At 41.1% G+C, this 22,131-nt stretch overlaps 3 protein-coding genes across 6 annotated transcripts in view; 2 read left to right on the forward strand and 1 right to left on the reverse strand.

Moving 5' to 3' along the window:
* Positions 1 to 1,785: 1,785 nt before the first annotated feature.
* Positions 1,786 to 13,625, forward strand: LOC116939921 (CD151 antigen-like). 3 transcript variants are annotated; one of them, XM_032948974.2, is made up of 8 exons: positions 1,786 to 2,087; positions 2,672 to 2,774; positions 3,509 to 3,700; positions 4,254 to 4,328; positions 5,102 to 5,206; positions 6,792 to 6,950; positions 8,911 to 8,997; positions 12,930 to 13,625. In XM_032948974.2, the coding sequence occupies exons 2-8, from the start codon at positions 2,676 to 2,678 to the stop codon at positions 12,990 to 12,992; spliced, it is 780 nt and encodes a 259-aa protein (XP_032804865.2). In that variant the 5' UTR covers positions 1,786 to 2,087; positions 2,672 to 2,675; the 3' UTR covers positions 12,993 to 13,625. The 3 variants fall into 3 exon arrangements, with proteins under 3 accessions (XP_032804865.2, XP_032804864.2, XP_032804866.2); XM_032948973.2 differs by having other exon boundaries at positions 1,790 to 2,129; XM_032948975.2 differs by lacking the exon at positions 1,786 to 2,087 and adding an exon at positions 2,160 to 2,332.
* A 63-nt stretch (positions 13,626 to 13,688) lies between these two features.
* Positions 13,689 to 17,785, reverse strand: POLR2L (RNA polymerase II, I and III subunit L). 2 transcript variants are annotated; one of them, XM_032948976.2, is made up of 3 exons: positions 17,641 to 17,785; positions 14,204 to 14,307; positions 13,689 to 14,079 (listed from the first exon to the last, which is right to left on the reverse strand). In XM_032948976.2, the coding sequence occupies exons 2-3, from the start codon at positions 14,296 to 14,298 to the stop codon at positions 13,971 to 13,973; spliced, it is 204 nt and encodes a 67-aa protein (XP_032804867.1). In that variant the 5' UTR covers positions 14,299 to 14,307; positions 17,641 to 17,785; the 3' UTR covers positions 13,689 to 13,970. The 2 variants fall into 2 exon arrangements, with proteins under 2 accessions (XP_032804867.1, XP_032804868.1); XM_032948977.2 differs by having other exon boundaries at positions 14,204 to 14,304; positions 17,641 to 17,760.
* Positions 17,786 to 18,942: 1,157 nt separating this feature from the next.
* Positions 18,943 to 22,131, forward strand: part of LOC116939924 (tetraspanin-4-like) — a 68,544-nt gene continuing 65,355 nt past the window's right edge. The window contains exon 1 of the mRNA XM_032948981.2: positions 18,943 to 19,096. The gene's annotated coding sequence lies outside the window, so the exon portion shown is untranslated. The remainder of the gene's footprint in view (positions 19,097 to 22,131) is intronic.

Genomic DNA, 22,131 nt, shown 5'->3' on the forward strand with positions numbered 1-22,131 from the left:
TCACATATTACAATTTTGGTATTTCACAAAACAAATTCTGACAGTACTTTAGAATAGACAAACAGTCAAGACGATTAATATAAATACAGTACAAACGCTACAACAGGGTAACATTAACTGCTTTAACATATTCACGTTTGTGATACTCTACAAGATACTTATGAAAGAAAATTAGGCGCCATCATTAATCAGCCAATTCATGTTCAAACATGAGAACACCATTATATGTTACTTTGGAGAAAATTGTTTGCCAACTTTGAATGAGTAAAGTATTAGTTTTCCTTTGCCAATCATCTATCATGTGCAAATACTACTACAGTATCCACATCCTTCCAATGAACTGTTCACAGCACAATGAATGCACCATCTGCTAGACTCCAAGCATTAGTCCGTCTTTGTGCTCATCAACAGCATTTCCAATGTAGCCAGTGGGTTGTATGTAAGCACCGTATGTTGAACTTCTTTCGCACCGTACCTAGCCAACCGTGCTAATCGGAGGTGCGTGTCAATGCTGTTACGCACAACACTAACCGTGCGCGTTCTGTGGGCGCCCATCTCTAAACTACACAATGTAATTCATCCTGCCGTGTGTAGAACAGAGCTGTCTAAATCAAACACACGAATACCTTCAGGCCATCTGCAATGTTCACACTCAGACTCCAGGAACAAATCGACATTGCCATTTTGCTCCAGAACACATTGCCATACATATCGCTGGAATATGTACCCTAGGAGCAAACCACGGTGGTGTGATGTATTCTTCCTCGCCGGGGATGCAGGTGGCTCATGGGTTCGGCTGTATATTTGGAGTTTGCGTGCCTCTTTCTAAACGTGTGTATAGATAATTTCGCTGCTCTAAATTTCCACACAATAAGCCACTTTGTTGAGCTATATAATTTGTGGCCAGATATATTATTGCGTTTTTGTATTCCTTGTGGTTGTGACTTTGTGACCTGCCCCTAATGGACATCTGTGAAAGAGAGCTTTGAAGCTCATCGGATTTCTCCAGCATAAATACAGATTCTGTTCTGATTTTGAGTAAGCGACGCCACGTGGGGTTAGGAAATAGCAGTGCAACAGTAGAAGTCTACCATATCTATTATGGTGGAATAGGCTTCAGGTGAAAGCACGTGTGGTCAGAATCAGAAGTTTATTTCCTGAGTAAAGCCTTTTAAGCTAGGAAGTTATTTTTTAAAGGGTGACTGGGGCCGGCATAAAACATCAAAGAATTCCAAAAATATAGATAAAAAAAACGTCATAGCATTTATGTTGTAAAATGACATTGACACTTGACCTTGAGTGATTTTAATAGTTTAAATGAGGACAGAGAGGGCAGAATGGAGTAGCCAAGTAACAAAACTCGGTGGTCCCAAAACTTTCGGGGCAGCTACATAAAATGCTTTTGCTCTAAATTGTGTAGGAAATCAGGGAAACATGAACACTATGAATAGACAATCAGATGCGCGTCTCAGACTTTTAGTATTGTTTAAGGGTGATGGCAGGTCAAACAAATAAAGAGCGAACGTTTCTTCTCACGTCCAAGGGCACATTGTGTGCGCATGGACGTTGAAGCCCACAAGCAGTGAGTGGCGTTTTTTTGCGTTTAATATTCACATTCAGGGCTTCAAGTTCATGCGGAGTGCTCTGCTCCGGAAAAATATTTCCTCGGATTTGTCGTGGACGAGAGGGACCTCGGTTTCGGTCAATCATTCCGGAGAGCTGATCCACAACGATCCACCTTAACACGTTGTCGTTTCACTGACCTTTTGCAATAAACACTGGGGGGCACTGACTCATTCACTTGATGCAGACAAAGAGGAAAACCATTCGCATGCAATAGTTTATTTTTTATTTTTTCCCCGATTGGCAAAATTTTTTTGTTTTGACCCAGGCCACAAAAAAAAAGTATTTCAATTTTTTTTTAAATCGTAAGGCTAAAGGAAACACACGTTTAACTCGTCACACGAGCGAGAGACGTTAGAACACAACCTTTTTGTTTGTTTGTTATTTAAAACCGTGATGCGCTCCGCGCTTCCTCCGGCACGGCTTTATTGACGTCTGCATCCCACCAAGTACAGCAGCGGCAAGTGAGGACTTTAGTGGCTTTTTACGACACCGTCCGTGTGACGGTATGTAAAAAAAAATAAACACATGTTTTCGCTTTGGAATCAGTTCATATTCTCTCGTAACTCGTTAAAGTTTTTTTTGTTTTGTTAATTTAATATAAGTGCAATTACGATAGAACGACGTCATTCGCTCTGGCGGTCTCGACTAGTTGCTCCTAGGGGCTCCCTGATGCTTTACCCCGGCTGGGTGCACTAGGCCGCAGCAGGTCTGGGTCAGCTCACGTTTGCGAAATACAACCTTGTAAAACGGTTGATTATATGTTGTACTGAAGTTTTTAACCTTGCAGCTCCATAATTTACTTTAAAAAACACACACACACACAAACGGCTCTGTTGTGTAAACACATTGATGCATTGTTTACGGTGTCCATACAATACACACTCGCTTTGTCCACTCTGTTAAAAAGGTACCCCAGAGTGATGCGAATGCCGTTATATTGCTGCTTGCAGTACCGTTGTAGTTTCAAAGTTATTTTTTTTAGTTTCCCTCATGACATAAACACAAACTAAAATGACGCTGTGCTTCATTGCCTTCCCTTCGGCAGCAATATGAGCGCGAGCTTCGGAATGTACGAAGATGAGCAAACGAACGCCTGTGGGACCGTCTGTCTCAAATACGTGCTCCTCGTGTTCAACTTCGTCTTTTGGGTGGGTTGTTGGCCTTTCGATGTGGCTTGCTTTTTTTTCTCTCTCTCATTGGCATCGTGTGCAACCACTCTTGTGTGAATGTATTCTGTCATGAGGGTGACATTTCTCGAGCGTTGGCCAAAGGTTCACAATATTCCGGATCAGCAGGAAATCCCTTACCCCCCCCACCACCGTGTTCGCTTGGAGACATTTCTGTATTTGAAAATCGTAATTATATAACTCAAAATGGGCATTATCTAACGTCGCAATTACCTGAAAGTCACGTCGTAAAAGTTTTTAAGTGTGGGAAACTTATAGTTTATAATACTTCTACTTAATAATAACTTAATAGGATTCACAGTAGGACTGGGCTATTTTTTTTAAGTACTGTGCTGTAATAAATTACTGCACCGATAATTATCGGTTTGATTACGAGCGACTAATTCCGTAACATGACAATAGATTCGCACCCCTCTTCCCAATTGTGCCGCTGGACGGGAGGTGTTGGGTTGGGTTTGGTGACGCCGTCGATATTGGTCGCGTCACACTGGGCATTGCGTGAAGGAAGTTTCGGATGTGCAAGCAGCCAAGCCACCAAGCTATCAACCACAAAATATCGTGAATTACAATGTTCAGTCGATTCATTGATTTACTTGACGAATCGGCCCAAGCCGATAATTCGCAGTACGATATACATTGTAGTTACAGATGTAGCCATGGCGTCAATGCGTAACGTTTTGTGTGACTTGTCTCAGTTGACCGGTGCTGGAGTGATGGCGGTGGGCGTGTGGACACTGGTGGAGAAGGGTGACTATCTCAGCCTGCTGGCCTCCAGCACGTTTGCCGCGACTGCCTATATCCTCATTCTGGCTGGCAGCGTGGTCATGCTCACGGGGCTGCTGGGATGCTGTGCGGTGGTGCGCGAGCGACGCGGATGCCTTGCTGCCGTCAGTCTCTGCAGTTTGCACGCTACCCTCTCAATCCACGCACTCTGTCCCACTTCCTAATCGTTGGTTCTCTTGAGCCTGTCTACAACGTTGCGTGTGTTCATGTACATTTTTGTCAGTACACTGCTGGACGAGGGCTTTGCCATGTTGTGAAGGTTGTGGAGGGCGTTGACCATACTTCAACCACTCTGATCAGTGTGGGCTGGTGAAAGACATGATACGAAATGTAGCATGACATAATACAACAATGGATTTTGCTGCCCTGCTTGACCCACTGACAGCATATCTCCTGCATGTCGAATGGGCCATTCGAGCACGATCCAGGTTCCAGCCTGCTTACCTTTTGAGATTTGGCAAGATAGGGCAGATCCCGGGTGATTTGGTCATAGGTTGTGCCTATTAATAACATTTACAGATTGTTCACAGCAGCTTCATTTGGCAAACCTAACATCACCAAACTTGCGCGTTGTGTTCAGGTTCTTGTTTGGATAAGCATGTAGAAATGTAGACAAGTCTTGCTGCACATAGGAGAATTGCTGTTCTTTGTTTTCAGTACTGCGGCCTCCTGTTGCTCATCTTCCTTCTGGAAGTCATTGCCGGGATTCTGGCTTACCTCTACAGACAACAGGTATGCTTACAACAGTGAAGGAAATCGCTGACAATGTAGCTCAAATCAGCTTCTCAGTTGTTACGCATTTGTGCATGAAACGGTGATTTAAATCACATCTGGTTTCATTTTAGCATTACATTTACGTAGCCCTGAAGCAAATTATACTAATCGGACTGAGTTCCCAGCATTCCAGTTAAGGGAAAGATTAACAAAACAAGGATTTGCATTGGCCAGAAGTCAAAATGATGGCTTGTAACAGAATATCGTCCAGAATTTGCCTGAGGGACCACAAATTGGTCATTCTCTGCTTTTCATTTTAATTAAATTGTTATTTCCTTTTAATTTACTTTTACATTTTGTCATTCTTGTTAATGTGGGTACTTTAGATTTTAGGCATCAGCATCTGTGTACTAATTTAATGCTGAATTATAGCTATCATCTTATCAAATGAAGGCAGTCCTCGAAAAGTGAGGATTTCTGTATTAGCGCAAGATCTGAAATATTTTAGTGAATAGACATTAAATATTTTCCAGTATAACAAGTGACAGCACTGTCGGTTTAATACTGACACATTCTTAAATAGCTGTATTATTCGAATTAAAATACTTTTGGGTTTTCTTTTTTCCCCACGAATGTTCATATTTTTGGACCATTAAGTAGTTTAATAAGGTCACTTGCTTTAATGAGTGGAGGGTGATAATATGCTTTATTGACACTTTTTGGGTTTCAACTCGAAACTGAATAACAAAAATGTAACGTTCTAATATTGTTTTTATATCCTGCTGTTCTAGTTGAGTGAAGAGTTAAAGAGCCACATGAACAAAACAATTGTGGAGAGCTATGGGCAGCCTGATCAGCAGAGGGTAACTGATGCCATGGATAAACTTCAACAGGAGGTAGGACCCTTTAACCTCGACTGCATGCCAAGCTCTCTGGCTAAGTAAATAATACAAAATGTGGAAGTATTCTCAGTAATATTTTTTTGTTCTACAGACTATTCAAGCTGTAGTTTTATACACACCAGTGCAGAACATTTGGGAACATTCTATTAAATGCGTATCTACATATTACACACATAGTACTTCAATGTGTTAAATTGTGTCCCATATTCCATTGAGTATTGGGCCATGCTTAGCTGCATTGACTGTCCTGAGTTAGTGGTAGACATTCCACATTCCAAAGGCAGAGAATAATCTCTCCTTAAGACACAGTTGACGTCATACAAAGTTCTGCTACTTCAGTCTGAAGGGTGATAAATTCATATTCATAGCACTGCTATAAATATAAAGTCAGTGCATTACAATATACAATGCAAAATACAAAGGAAACCAGTTAAAATCAAACGAATGTATTTGATCTGGTATATAGGTTACATTTCTGTTGGCTTTTGGCCGACTTCTATGATTTTTATTTTTTGTATATTTCATTACACTATGCTAATGGCTCCCATGAGTTATATAAATGGAAAATCCATCATGTGTTTGGCAGGACTATATGGTCTATTCTTGACGCAGCCCCCCTTCCAAAGTCAAGCTGATGCACATGACCACCTAATTTAAGAGAAGTAATCTCAACTTTTGCTTCAAAACATGTCATTGTAAAAATATACAACTGAATATCAATAAATTCCCCAAATCCCTGGCGCTTTCCTCAAGCCGTGTAAGTTTCCATTTGCTCTTTTTTTCTAAGATACTGTTTATTTCAAAGTTTATGGTATGGAAAACATACTGTGCAAGAATCTACGATTTGATACTTTGCAAAAATCAGGATCATTAGTTACAAAACAACCATGTGTAATCTGTATGGAATGAAACAGGAAATGCCTACATTCTTGTAAATGCGTGGTCAGTTGGTGGCAGCATAATAAAGGGAATGTTTTTATTGGAGGAGGAAAATATTTTCTTCAATCCCACGAGGATGGACTGGGTATGTGAAAGCAGCTGGACAATAATTCATGGCGTTCCAAGAGTCAGCTTGCTCACAGCGCCTGGATCATAAGGAGCGTTTAATTTTCTGGGAAAGTTTCATGACGATAATCAACACTAAGACCCCCAACTCATGGGCAGATTATGCCTCCCTTTACAGAGCTTGAAAAACTGCCTTCATATATAAACTGAAAAGTGCATATGATATTCGTAAATGTAACCCATAATGCATGAAAAGTGGCCAATGAGTTTCCCTCTATAAAAGTCACAAAGAAGCTGATCTGGCTAGCAATAATATGCCATTGGAAGAACATTCCACATTACAAACTAAATCTATGACTACACATGTAAACATTCTGCCTTTAATTCAGGTTGCTAAATCTCATTCAGATTGCAATCAGGTACAGAGAATTTTCATGCAAGCATTTAGCCCGCTTCTCACTATAAAAGCTTTAGAAAAACTGTGTATACAGTACATAACAAAAATATACATTTGACAAAGAAATGTATTCCGAGAATGGTCATGTTTTGTTTGTTTATGAATGGACCCTGGTAGTTTAAGTGCTGCGGGAGCCACGACTGGAATGATTGGCAGCGGAGTGACTGGGTGAAGGTCGCCGCAGCAGAAGGCCGTCTGGTGCCAGACAGTTGCTGCAAATCCCCGACGACACGCTGTGGCCGCCGTGACCATCCCTCCAATATCAACAGGGTGGAGGTGGCCCGTTTGCACACTTTCATTTTTCCGACACTTGATTGTAATGCATAAACCATTAAAGGGTTATATACATTATTAAATAATCAGCATTAATTTGAAAATGGTAGACGCTGGGCATCCACCTTGAAACGTGGGAAACTCCCAACATAGTGGCATTCCCCGTGTGGCACAGTAACATTGATGACTAGTGATGACGACAGTTCCATTATCAATGAAATAAGGCTGTACTTCAAACACGTGCTCTGAGCCTCGTGTTGAAATAATTTATTTCAACTATATGAAAATTTTTGGTTTAACGTAGGCTTTCGCTACCAATATCATCCATAATACAGGTTTTTTTGGGTTAGATCGCGTACATATATAAAAGTGTCATTCAACCCGCGATTGTTCAGTTTCAGTTTATTTATTTTGGTATAGCCCTGTGAGCCATTCGGCTCTTGAATTGGGTGCAACCACAACAAAAAACACGAACAAGAAAACATCTTAAAGTGACTATGTGACTGTGCAAACAGAAAATCCATGAAAAAACAGCAACATATTCCTGAAAAAAGTACCGTGCACCAACGCTGTGTGCAAAAAATCCCAGTGGGATGCAAGCCAAACAACAACCACAAAAACTTAGATTAAGGTCATCAGTCTAACTCCGTACTACAACAAAACAAACATGTCCAAACCAAAAAACTTTTCGAAATCACCATAAAATAAAGCCATAATTGCAACGTAACAGTGATCATAGGGACTGTGACCGAATTTTTACTACAATAAACTACATAAATAACATGTAACACAATCCTAGAGCCATAGCTGGATGCATGAGTTACTCCACAACAACAGAAGCATCAGTCGGAGTATCATTTTTTTCAATGCACCTTTAAGATCAGCACGCTAAATCAAAATACAGATAGTACTTTGCAGCGTCATCCGGAGCGAAACATTTTATTTTATTTTACGCCAATGAATAGCAGTGGCAGCTAGGGGTGTACAACTCCTCTAGGGCAGTTTTGAGAGATTGTATACGCTCAAGTCCAAACAACAATGGGTAGATCGATTATTTCAAAAGTAAATTCTAGTTTTACTTGGTTAAAAACAACAAATACCCTTTCGTGCATGGTGGATCTGACAACAATGTGGCCATTACAGGATTGGGTTGCTATAGCCAGGTGAGCAACATGGCAACGGTCAATCATGTGCGCAGTATTTGGTCTTAAAATATACTCCATGTGTACCTCTGCTGCTTTTGGTTGATTTTTTTGTTGTTAATTTTAATTACACAATCATGACCTGTTTTGGAGTTTTAATCTACAGTTTGATTTCAACAGCTATAATATACATGTGTAAATGTGATTCGCAACTTCTCTCCTCAAAACCAATTGAAGGTAAAGGAATTGCTTGTAGAAAATGTTCTTTTAAGTATACTTTTGTCGATTGCATTGCTTTTGCCCATTTATTTTATTAATACTGTATTTGTTTACTTCTTGGATAATGAAGGGAATGGTGGTGCAGTGGTGATAACTAATTCATTCGAGTTTGATTCCTGACCAACATTACCGTGAATGGAATTTGATATCTGAACCGGTTCTGTGCATCCTTTCACCAGTGATGTGAAATATCGGCAAATAACCCCCTTGATTGATACCATATGGAGAGGCCTTCATTCAGCAATGGACATTGGGCTGAACAATGTTTTTTTTTCCTTGTTTTCCACTCTCATATGGGAATATACTCTTAATAATCAGCATCATATTGGAGCATTGCTTCAGTTATAGAAGGAATATGTGAATGAGTTGCATATAATTTTAGAAGAAATACAGAAGATTGGCCAAGGGTTTAACAATGCACATGTTTCAGTTTTGTGGTACACTAGAGTCCTTTGAGTTTGAATGAACATGATCTGAGTGCACCAGATCCTTTGTGTACCTTTATTAGATTTTAATATAAAAGTGTTGTGCCTCTGCTGCAGGGTGGGTGCATCACGAAGTTGGAAGTGATACTGCAGGAACATCTGCTGCTCATTGGTGCGGTGGGAATTGGCGTGGCCTGCCTGCAGGTATGACCAGCCTTTATTTGATAATTTGAGATGGATAGTGTCAGTTGTTTGTGTAATACAGGTTCATACTCAGTTGAGATAGCTTTACATATTTTGCTCATTTCATACGCATTTTCTTTCTACGTTTTACTGTGATGAAAATGCAAATAGCTACCATTACAAAAATATATATATATCAATATTCAACTTGAACAATCTGGTGTTGCATTGCATTGTAAGTTTATCTGTTTCAAACGACTTCAATGTTAACCAAAGCTATACAATATTTTGTTTGTTTCACTTTTGTATGTTTTTTATTGATGTTCAGAGTATATTCCTTTTTATAAGTGGTTAAAAAAATACATAGTGTTACAGCAGTTGTTAGCTAGAAAGGGGTGTGACTGGATGGTTCATTGCACACTTGTTAAATGTAAAAACATTCTCAGACTTATAATGAATAACTTCGGATTGGAAAAACGTTTGCAGTTTTATCAAACGTGCTATACATTTTCTATGATGAACGTATTACGATCCATCTACGGCCAACAATTAAATGATCAAAATGTGAGTGCCATTTTAATAATTCACTTTTATTAGAGAATAAGCAAAAAAGCAGTTGGAAATATTTTTTATTTACAAACCAAACTACCTTATCAGATTGTACAAGTTATTTTAAATGCTATCTTTATGAAATATTAAACGTATTATTTTTCAAAAACCTGACATTCAAATGTTAAAAACAGGAAAAGTATGGTTTGTCTTACTGGCTCTAGAGGTGTTTTAACTAAAGAAGCTCATTAATTACGATACAAAGTAGTATTGCAGTCATACCATATTTGATAAACACACTTATTGCTTCCAGCCTTAAGGTGTGCTTCTCGATTGGTGACATAATGGTATAAGGGTATAAATAAAAAATACAGGTTTAACAGGATTTATAATGGTTTTATATTCCTATCCATGCTGGTCAGTATGAAAAATTATTCAGAATTCTTCCTCAGATTATAATGTCTAGTCTGAAAAATATATTCACTGCAATTCAATATATATTTTTTATAACGCATATTTGCCTGTTAATGATTTCATAATTGCAGAATGACAGTATTTATCATTGTATGACATTTTCAAGTAACGAGCATTATATAATTGTATTTCTGTTGCTGTTCGCAATATTTATGTAAAGTTAAGGGCAATAAGAGAAAACCAATTCCCTGTGTTAACTTTCATTTACAAAATTTTAAATCTACAAGTATTAAAGCAAAAAAAATTCTTAAGAAAACTGGGATAATTGAAAGTTAGAAACTATGAATTACTCTGTTAACACGAGGTTAAAAACGTGTTGGAGAATGCTGATGGTTCATTGTCGTAAATAGAAAATTCACAATAACTCTCCACAATGACAGTAAAATGCTAGTAAATATGAACAATGCTGCCCATATGTATGTCATTTCTGTAGCAGTGGAACTGAAAATGAATTGATAGCTAAAAAGCAGGTTGCATTGTAACCTCTACTGTAGGTTGTGTTGTGCTTTAAACACAGCCATTTCCTGACCCAGCCCCACATTCTGCTTCCTTCCCTAATTCGGGAATGTTCTTTCAGAAAGTCCCATGTGGGCTTTAGGAGGATGGGCAAGGCAGGTTGCCAGTTTATATGGCTGCACGCACTCAAGTTAAACCTTTTTGCGAGTTTTACCAAATTTCTTTACAGTAGCACGTTTGCTGTTTACTCTTAACTTTTGCTCTCGTTATCCCATCACCCTGACTAGTTAGTTGGGGTGGGTATTACTTGTGTATTTATAAAACTACAAAAATAAAAGATATGCGAGCACATTAGAAGAGTATCTTCCCCCATAAAATATTTGTAAGCATTAAACAATTTCCCTTTTACAGATTACTGTATTTTTTACCCGTTTTGGTGTGATGTGCTATCAGTGTATCCAGATGTGTACTTTAATATAACTTATACGACTTGCTGTTGTACATTGGTTTTAAGTAGGTTAAAACTGTGCATTTGTTATAATTAACATTGCATTATTGAATGTTGCAATGTCCAACATCAACTTTCCTTAAATAAAAACAGAACAATGCATTTATGCTTTAAAGTAGAACGCCATTAAAGTCTGAAACTGATATTTTAGTGTGCATAATTTCAAACTGTGCAACGTTAACCAATCCAAGTATTAAATAGGGTGCGAGGCATATATTTATTTGCAGTGTTTTAAAGTAACTTGCTATAAATTGGGTATTTGCCAAGTTTACTGCGTCAAATTCGCCTTTTTTTATTTAGGGCAGACTCGGTAGGTTCGGCACACATCTTCTAATGTAGCTGCAACCAATACAGAGCCATTGGCGAGACAGCATTGGTGTTGTCAGCTATATCAAATTAAGTTTATTATATTGTAGTGTATCAATGTGTGGCATAGCACCAGCAGTGGGGTGGTGCATTTGCCTATTAAGGCATTTAAATTTCCCAATATCAGATACATTTACTTCTAAACTTATGAACGCTGATGCTTGAGATACATTTCACATCACCAATCATATTTTGCTGCTGTTGCCATTATTTATACAGTACCAACGTGTCAATGTTTCCTCTGCTTCGCTGCCTGCTCTCTGCCTATTACTCTGGCTATCTGCTCTCGTTGTTCTCTGATCCCCAGAGCTCTGCTCTCTCATTGGTCTTAACTCTGCATATATCACGAAGCCACTTTGCAGCTAGACTCCTGGATCCACCAATTACAGGTGGCAGTGATACCAGTAGATTTCCGAATGTGAAGCTGAATCGCTGCATGCGGGGAACATTCATTTTGCCAGTGATGCTTTGAATCCATCAGTCTTTCTCTCTCCACTGCTTAAAACCTCTCCATGAGGTCACCATCAACTCAATCCTGCAATGCCACAATCCTGCAAATAAACGGATCTTAGTGCTCAATTTCTACGGCGGCGTTCCACATCGGGTTTTTTTCCTTCTTTGGCTTCCATGTCATCACTAGTCTTGTCCACCATCCCTTCTAGTGGTGTTCTGCCAAGCCCACCTCTTTCGCTCAAGTTTATACAGTATTGTGTCCGATTTCTTAATTCTCAATATTAATCTTCCTCTTCCTTAGTGCAATATATTTAACAATACAGAGATGTACAAAATCACCCAGCCTTATTCAGACCACCAACTCAAAAGACATGTAGCTTTTGCAGTTGTTAAACCGGTTTCCATCCTGCATTGTTGAAGGGTTTCCTGGTTATTTAGATTTTAATTCTTCGTGCAATTCCAAACATGCACTCTCCATGCTTATAATACTTTAACATGTTTTAACTAAAATGTGTACTCACCTTTATCGAAAATGGTATTTGGGTATAGCAACAGCATAACTTTTGCTCACACAGCTGCAAGATTATAAAAATTCTCAGGCTGCTTATGCAGACAAATGTGTCCATTATGTGAATTTGCATTACAATGCCTACTGGCAGATTCAAGACATTTACATTCTAGAATTGTTTTGGTTATTCACTGAACTGCTCTTGGGGGTCTAAATAGCCCTCCACCGAGATATGAATCACAACCCTTATTCATATTCTTAAGTCTTTCGGTGAAGTCACGTAGATAGGTTCAAAGAAAATAACAAAAAACGTCATCATGATGACGATTGCTTGTGTTGCGTACGAAACGTCAGTTTTTAATTTTCTTTGAACCTATCTACGTGACTTTACCAAAAGACCCAAGACTATTAATTCCTGCAGTCACGAAAGCTTTAACTCAAGATACAACCCTTATTGTTTAGCAGTCTATACTACCTCTAGAACAAAGAATGTACATAGCCAAATGATGTTACCATGTGTCTTAAATTGTATAGATCATATATTGCTTGAAGAACGGATTTAAGAAACCAGATTGCTTTGCTCAAGCAAAATAATAACCTGTTTGCTATTCTCACAGTAACATACATTCTTTCTTTCAGGTGCTGGGGATGATACTGACTTGCTGCTTATACAGAAGTATAAAGTTAGACCCCTACTATTAAAAGAATGACAGGAACCTGCATTTTGATAACACGTTTTTGTGAATCAAACATGTCATAATTCTGACCCAATGAACTGTACCTATAGTATTAATATACTAAGCACATTGTCTTTATCCTGTGTGTGTGGGGGGGCAGCGACTGTGTAGCGATTTGCGCGCTGCGCTAGGAACCTGGCGACCCGAGTTCAATTCCCGCTCACGGCCACCACCGGTGACGATAATTTTAACCGCTCCTGGGCCTCCCCTAGGTCGACTCAGCCGCAAACGAGTAACTGGTGTGTGAACATCGCTACTGGGGAGACAAAGGCGGCCGGGCGTGGTGAATTAAAGTCCCGGGTGAAGCCGGGTTGTCAAGCTAGTATACTATAAAACTTGCATAGGAAATTGCTATTTGAAAAATTAACATTGACTTAATATATATTTACACGGTCAGTTTTGTGTTTATACTCGTAGTTTGTGTTTAATGTTAATATACCATGATTGTATTAAAACAGGACAATGCAAAAGTTTAAGCTACATCGTTTAAATGTGCCTTAATCATTGGTAGATGTCACCAGAAAATATCCAGCAGCATAGAGATGGATACAATTAACTGTTAAACTGCATATTCATTTAATAAAGTTTTTTTTAAGTATTTGCATCTGACCATATACTTTTAAACAAAGCATGTTACAGAAAATATAGGAAATCAACAAAATGAGCAACATACATTTTATTAAACTTAAAATGTACAATGCAAAACTTTAACTTAAATACTGGTGAATGAACATGCAATAATTCTCACTGAAAACTAAACAAAATTATTTTGTATTCTGTAAAACAAAATTATTGCGGTTGCCATTTTCGCTCATGTAATTTTTCAGCCAATTGAGGAAAGTAATGAAAATGAGAATATGGCCGAATGTATGCCCAATCATTTATCATTCGTGGCCATGGGGAAAAAAAACGTTCAGGCCTTGTGTAGGAATGTGCAGCAAAGTTATTTCTCCAAAGGTGCGTAGTTGAGTAATTTTTCAATCAGGTCGACATGAGAGAGCAGCATACGGCGACAGCAGTATCTCTTCAGTCCCAGGGCATCCAGCGCATCTCTGCACACACGAGTCAGGAAGGCGGCACGGTCATGAGATGACTTGCACAAAGTGAAAACCAAATTATGTATGAATATATTTAACCATGAATCATATATGAACGCACAACACTTAGTCAACGTACCCTTCTGTGTATTCGGCCTGCAACAGACCCAAGTAGGCTTCCCACTTATTGCCGACCACCTTCCCGCACGTGAAGCACCGCACCGGGATAATCATCTTGTGCTGCTGCCATTCCAAGGGAAATAAAAACGTGGCTTAAATTTAAAGATGCCCTGCAGTACTACAAGATAAATACTATTTGTCAGAGCTGCTCAACTTTAAATATCACTAAAGTGCAAGAGTTGGTATGACAGGGTAATAGCACTATATGTTCATAAATAGATGGTGAATATATTTTGTTACCTTTGATGGGGGCTGTTTTCTCTAACTTACGACTCCCCACCTGCCCTCAAACAACCTTAAAAATCCACCTCCTTGCCTCAAAATGTGCATATCCCAATTTATATAGCAAATTTAAATGTCGTTGCATTTAAGTGCTGTACAAATGCCCGTTTTATTGAAAACATCAAAGGATAGCTGTTAAGTGCATAGTGACATCGCGGGATGTCACTGTGCAGTGCCGGCCCTAGAGGGGCCCGGTGAGCGCTGATCGATAGCGCTGGATGGCACCATGCTTGGTGTGCAGTGCCGGCCCCTACAGGATAGGGTGTCGGAGTCCCGGCCATGGAAATGGGGTTACTATAGGCCGTGGCACTCTGGTTGACCCCAAAGGACACGTGACTAGTTAAGTTTGCACAGGGGCTCCAAGTGGGGGCTAGGGGTGGTCACGTGTCAGGGTCGAGATCCTGCTCGAGGATTCTGGAAGGTGGTCGTGGCCAAGGGCGGAGCCAGCCACGCCGCAGAGGATATAAGCCGGGTCCCCCAGAGTGCCCGGCGCTGTTGTTCAACCTGAAGAAACCTCCGTCTACATTCTACGTCCTACAGAGTCTCCAACACGTGGAACTGGACCCAAACTGGGGTCTGGTCCGTAGTAACTAGTTACGTTGTAATTAGTGTTGTTAGCCTGGTGGTCACCACCATAGGTTGTTACTCTGTTAAGGGGCAGTTACCCCGTGTTGGTGTTAATAAATGTGTTGCCTCCAAAGAGTACGTCTGCGAATCAGTTAAACCCACCACAAGTATACTGGGGGCGTTACCACAACACAAATATGCGGGTTCACATATTGGCCAAGGGTCAACGGCCCAATCACCATCACCGCTGGGTAGGTTAAACGGACCCCACATGAGAATGCACTATCGTGCTTGGAATTAAATGGTATTGCAGTTATGCTAGGGTAGGTGGGAGTTAAATGGCCACACCTTGACTTGGAAAATCAGTAATTAGTGTGATATAATTGAGTAATAAGCTCAAGGACACTACAGGAGTTAAATGTGGAACACCATAACAGCATCCAAACTTGCCACATGTACCGGGTCTTTCAAGGTTGATCAGCACTCTATTCTAGATAATCGCTAAACGTTTGGCATGGTGGGGTCAAGATCTTAAAATGCCCGTGCGAAGGTATGGTCGAGATGCACAACGCATTCTGTGTATTTCCAACATGGGGGGAAAGTGTGTTATGTACTATGACAGTTTTGAGCAATTAAGTTTCCAGTGCAAAAAAAGTAAAACCAACTGAAATGTACAAGTTTGCAATACAGTTTGACGCTATGGCTTGTGCAAAATATAAAAATTTAAGTAAAAAATGATTACGTGGATATAGCAAGTCCTGAAACAGCTGTGTAAGTCCTCGTTTAACGTGGTTAATGCTTTCCTGAAAAGTTATGCGTTAAGCGATTTTATTTTCTCCGAAAAATAATGTACCGATAAAGTCTGACGAGGTAAGATGTACTGTACTCAGAGTAAGATGGCAGGACAAATAAGCGAGGATACGCCGCCGGGTACTCTATCATACAGCTTAGCCACAGAGCTCAAGAAAGTTCGTAGCCGACGACTCAGAGGGCGCGTTTCACGTTATAACGGGCGCGTTCCACGTTATAATGGTGCGCGTTTCACGTTATAAGGGGCACGGTCCGCGTTATAACGGGCGCGTTTCACGTTATAACGGGCGCGTTCCACGTTATAATGGTGCGCGTTCCACGTTATAATGGTGCGCGTTCCACGTTATAATGGTGCGCGTTCTACGTTATAATGGTGCGAGTTCCAGTTTATAATGGTGTGCGTTTCACGTTATAACGGGCACGTTCCACGTTATAACGGGCGCGTTCAGCGTTATAATGGTGCGCGTTCACGTTATAATGGTGCGCGTTCCGCGTTATAACGTGCGCGTTCCACGTTATAACAGGCGCGTACCGCGTTGTAACGGGCGCATTCAGCGTTATAATGGTGCGCGTTCCACGTTATAATGGTGCGCGTTCCACGTTATAACGGTGCACGTTTCACGTTATAATGGTGCGCGTTCCGCGTTATAACGTGCGCGTTCCACGTTATAATGGGGCGCGTTCTGCGTTATAACGGGCGCGTTCTGCGTTGTGCGAAGTGTTCCCTAATGGGCGAACCGCGTTATACGGAAAACGCGTTGTCACAGGGGTTATATCGTAATCCTCAAAAAAAGTCCACGACATTAAGGTGTTAACAAGGCCGATGGAGCAAACGCCTACGTGTATCAGGAGAAGAACTCGAAACATAGTTTCGTTCATTTCACGTGGAAACTTTTAAGAAAGGTGCAGTTGCACTATGAACCGTCTTACACAGCGCAGTTTTGTAATATTTAAACGTTTGTGCTCCCGAAGCAGGAATCCAGGGCTATGAGACCACGTCTTTGTACTCAAGGTCCATGGGTGTCTGTCTACGTATCTTTGTATGGCACTGTGTCTATATCTGGAATACCTGTCTCTGTACAAGATCTGCTTTTTTCTCAGTCTGCGCATAATTCCACGTGTATGTCATTTCTCAGTCTCTGCATCTATCCCATAGAAGCCTGCCTGCCTCCCTGATTGTCTCCGTGTCCATCTCTTTATCTGCTTGTACGCGTACTGTCCTCGTCTCGCCGTCTCGTTCCCTGTCGCATTGGGCCCTAGTCTCGTCTCGCACTTTCTCCTTGGTTGTGTCTCACTCGTGGTCTCTGTCTCGCTGTTGTCTCCAGGTCTCCGTGTATGTGTCATTGTCCGTGAACCACTGTCCATGTATCCCAGCGTAAACCCCCTTCCTCGTCTGTCTCGCTCTCGTTCTAGTTGTCCCGTGTCGTTACCTCGTCTCGTTCACTGTGTCTCCTGTCGGTCTACGTATCTGTCGGTCTATGTGTGTCTCTGCACGTGTCTTTAAGGAGTAACAATTCTCATCTCGCAGCGACACGAGGCCTGCGCGGGAACAACTTAGGGCCTAACCTCCGCAGGCTGCACTGGCAGAACAACAAACTTCACGGCAAAGTTAACGTTACTATTAACCTATTACGGAAATAACGACCACGAAGAAGAAGCAGAAACAAACCCCCCCCCATCAGACAACAACAAACTTTACAATTAAAAAAAAACCCGAATACAATTTAATACGTTTACCGGCGAGACGCTCCGGCGCGCGCTAGGAGCTGCCCGCTTGCTGTTGGCTGGGATCACGTGGGTACCGTCATCGGAAACTTAGCGACGCGCGAGCGCTCCCCCCCGCCGCCCACGTGCAGCGGCGGCGATCCAGCACGTGGCCGGGTCAACGTACGCGGACGTCCATCGGATCAACGCGAGTCACGTCCACTATGCCGATTGGACTGTTGATGAACGCACAATCCCATCCGTATGCCTTGTGTGCTGTTGATCACAACGATCCCATCTATTTTGATTTGAAGCTTTCGTGACTGCAGGGATTCGTATTCTTGGTTCTCTTCGGTAAAGTCACGTAGAAGCGAAACAATAAAATAAGAAAAAATATAAAACAATTAAATTCTATTGTTTTATATGTTTTATTATTTTATTGTTTCCATTCTACGTGACTTTACCGAAAGAACCAAGAATATTAATCCCATCTATGTGCCTATTGCACTACTGATCACCGCAATCCCATTCGTATGCATATTGCACTGTTGATCACCATAATCCCATTCGTATATATTGCACTATTGATTAGAATAATCACATCTACGTGTATATTGCACTATTGATGACCACAATCCAATTCGTATGCCTATTCCACTACTGATTACAACAATCCCATCTTTTTAGCCATTGTACTGTTGATCACCACAATGCCATCGTATGCCGCTTGCACTGATCACTGCAATGCCATCCACGTACCGATTCCACTTTTGATATTGGTATTAGAATGCTGCATATTGTTAGAATGCAGCAATCCAGTGAAGCTGAAGTGACACGGGGGAACGAAACGACTTTAAAGGGCGCTGCCTCGTGGTAATAGGGAGGTGAAGCACAGACAATGAGATTAACAGAAGACATAGTCGCAGAGGCGACAGAGACATACAAACAAGGAGCGACATTTGAGAGAGACACAGCGTGACACGGAGAAAGACTTCGACAAAAAATCAAGACGACACCCTTTCCGCTCCTTTAAGAGTGCTGCTTTGGGTACGTCAATTATTTGTCTTATCAATCAGGTGATCAATGAGGTGCAGTCATTGGAAGGGTTCAGCTGGACACCAACTTCTGCAGGGCATTAACAAGACACTCGCTTGGGCTGATAGTCCGTAAAAAATCCGTGTTGCGTGGAAAGTAGAGGAAAGAAACGCGAGGAAAGTTCCCTTCTGGCAGCACGGATGATGATGAGGAGGAGGAGAACCCTGCCTGGGCTACGTCCCCCACCTCCATCCCTTCCAGCTCGGGGCTCCGCCCGTCCGGCACGCGTTGCGTCCACCCAGAGTGCCCCCGCAGCCCCGAGTCTCGAACCAAGAAGAGTCTTCATTGCGCAGAGGCAGAAAGCTGCGTGAATTAACTCTACTCCGGTGTGGACAGCGAGCGAGAGACAGCGAGAGAGCGAGCGAGCAGCCCCATCTTCATCACCACCGTGATTGTGAGTGCCCATTGTTCATTGTTGCCACGTGATGTTGTCCCGTGTGGTCCGCGAGGTTCAGTTATTATTTTTTTTCAACGAATTTCGCTAAATTCAATGTCGAGAATAGACATTAGCAGCCGAGTGCGATAGCGGCTTATTGAACATAACGAGTCTTCGTCGTCGCCCTGAGCCATCGTCACTGCAGAGTGAATGCTGTGTGCGCATGTAACGGGAGTTAGAGGGTGGTCCAGATGTCTTGCGACCCCTTCCCCCACCCCCCATTTAATTCTCCAAAACTTTATAATTAAAATGTAAGTATGGTTTATTCAAAATATAAGTGAACATGTAAAGGGAGGAAAAAAAAGCTTAGGAGTAAATTAATTTTGGGTCACAAGACATCTGGACCACCCTGTACAGTACTGTAAAAAACTACAAAAATGTATGGCTCAAGAATGTGTACACGAAGGCTGTCGTATTCACACGGTTACTCCATCTACGAGTTAGTTACACTGTGAATTATTTATCCTGTGTAGTGAGATGGTATTTTTGCGATGTCCCAACTTCGGAAATTGAAAAGTCGTCAAACTAACTTTAAAAGTCACACGATAGCTTTTCTAAAGTCAAAAAATACCCCAATGTACACAGTAACATGATACAGGGCACTTAATGCATAACTGGAATCGATCCTAAATCTGTAAAATGCCCTCGTTGCAAAGAGTACGGTACCGTAGTTAGATTATCCTTCGGTATCTTTTATACAGATGAAAAAAAATCTCTCGAGAAACCCAAAACTTCGCTGAGATCTCAGGTAGCAACACTGGTCCTCTGTCAGCCAGGTGAGATGCTTGCCGTGTGAGTGATTTGTTTACCCTGGAGTGCACCCATGGTGCAGCAAACATATGGTTTAAGTTGGTTGCCTGGACATGTTGGAATATTTGTTCCGTTATGTTGGAATTATGTCAAAGTTTTTTTTATATACTGTAGAGTCTGACTTTAGTTTAACTTTCTGTAACTTTACACAACCTTTGTATGTGTTACTCATCCATCACAGAAAAACAATGCATATGCAGTAGATAAAATACTGTCTCGATACTTATATATAAGCAGTATATGTTTGATGTGTAAAGTACTATGCTGTACGTCCAGAACATGCAATTAAACTATTGGCAAAACGCAAAACCCCAACTTTGTATCTTGCTATATTCTTGGTTCTTTCGGTAAAGTAACGGAGATAGAAAACAAAAATGTAAATTAAAAGCAAAAAACCCACGACGGTTTCAATCGCAACACTTGCTGTTACACTTTACGAGGGAATACAGGTAAAGGTACAGCCCCTGCAAGTTCTTGCTCACGCCACAGCTTGCGGAAGGGCTCCCACTACAGGTAGCTCTAGAGAGCCCTCTCTAGAGGGTATGTTTGTCTGCTCGGCCACACTGGCCAGCAGACTTGGGGATGATGATAATACCCACGCCACACACGACCTGCCCATCAACTACACACAGAGGAGACGTGGAGATGCAAGAAACTTGCCCCATCGTTCCAATTGCAAATCCAGCGTGCTCACAATTGCACCTCGGCAGCATCCCTATTTGTAGGTATCTGTTGTAGCGTCAGCTAAATTGCCCTTGAATATAGCATCACTGAGCACAATTGCCTTTAGAGCGCATCTGAAAGTAATTTTCTCTCGAAAGATCACGAGCTTCAGAGCCACGCCTGCAAAGTTAACTGCCTGCGTTGTGAGGCCCACGTTGTGCCCAGATGCCTTGCCAAACTTCTCAGAATGTGCCCTGAGTTCCTTGCAACATACATTTTCTGCTTTGTAGTTGGGTTTTGTGGAATGCATACAAAATCTGGATAAGGAAAATATCTTATTACACAGTGCACTTGCAAACTGTGGGCTTTTTGTGTGTGTAAATATGTTGCCCTGCCCCCAACTATCCACTGCATATCATAAAGTAGGTTAAGTACTTGATAATAAAATACTGTGACTACAAACGGTGTTATCCCTTCATCAAACCACTGGTGGATGTGGAGGTCTCCCCACGTCGTGTCGTCACAAGGGTTGTTTTGACCATACTTCCCCACGATGGGTCAGTGCGGGTTGATGATATGGAGTGGGCACTCGATTCATACAAAGCAGTGACCAATATGCCACTTCTCATTATAATACAGTATTTTTAATGGGGTACTGTAGTGTATTATATAGTCAAGCAAAATATTTCTTCCCTTTTCAAAGTTCCTCCGAGAAATAACAATAGTGTAGTGTATTACTTTATCTTGCGTTTTTACAAATGTTTTAAATGTTGTGTACCTTTGTTTGGATTCAGTACTGCATTTGAGAACACAAGCTCAAATGCACCAAAAACAAGGCGGTTTTTTAAACTTCCAAAACCAGGCGTACTCTGCGTAAGATCATATCTCAATTAGATGTGCCTCAATCCAGCATGTTGCTGTGCATACGATGGCTGTGGAATGTTTAATAGGGGGGGAACTTCCTTCGAGTATGAAAATGTAGTTAGTGAAGTTTGTGGTATAATGATGTCACGACCATCACTGAGCACGACAAAACGTAGAGAAAACAGCAGCAATGCCTGAAGTTCGACGCTTGTGTGTTGTCCCTCGCTTGGGATTCGTATTGTTCATGACCATGCACCAATGGTTGTAATGTTATTTGTACAAGGTTTAACGAAATTAAATACGGCCTATACTGTATGGTGTGTATGAATTACGGTGTTTTAGCACTATTTATAATTGCTCGTTCAGCTGGTACCATGCCTTCATGAATTACATTGGTAAAGTTTTCGGCGAACTTCCCAGGGTCGACAATTTAACGAGAATGCTGATATAATTGCTTGTTAACGTAATTAGCAATTTAAACAAAAAAATGCCTTTATATTGTATAATTCTGAGCGGTTCAGAGGTCAGAGCGCTGATATTATTATACCACTGAGCTCCGAGGTTATCTCGTGAGTTGATGGTCTTATCCTGGTAACCAGTAACTGTACAAACAAGTAATATTTAAAAATACTTTTAAAAAACACGCTTTAATGAAA

This window comes from Petromyzon marinus, chromosome 7 (assembly GCF_048934315.1).
Source record: "Petromyzon marinus isolate PM22_M1 ecotype Great Lakes invasive population chromosome 7, UKy_Petmar_22M1.pri1.0, whole genome shotgun sequence".
Lineage (NCBI taxonomy): Eukaryota > Metazoa > Chordata > Hyperoartia > Petromyzontiformes > Petromyzontidae > Petromyzon > Petromyzon marinus.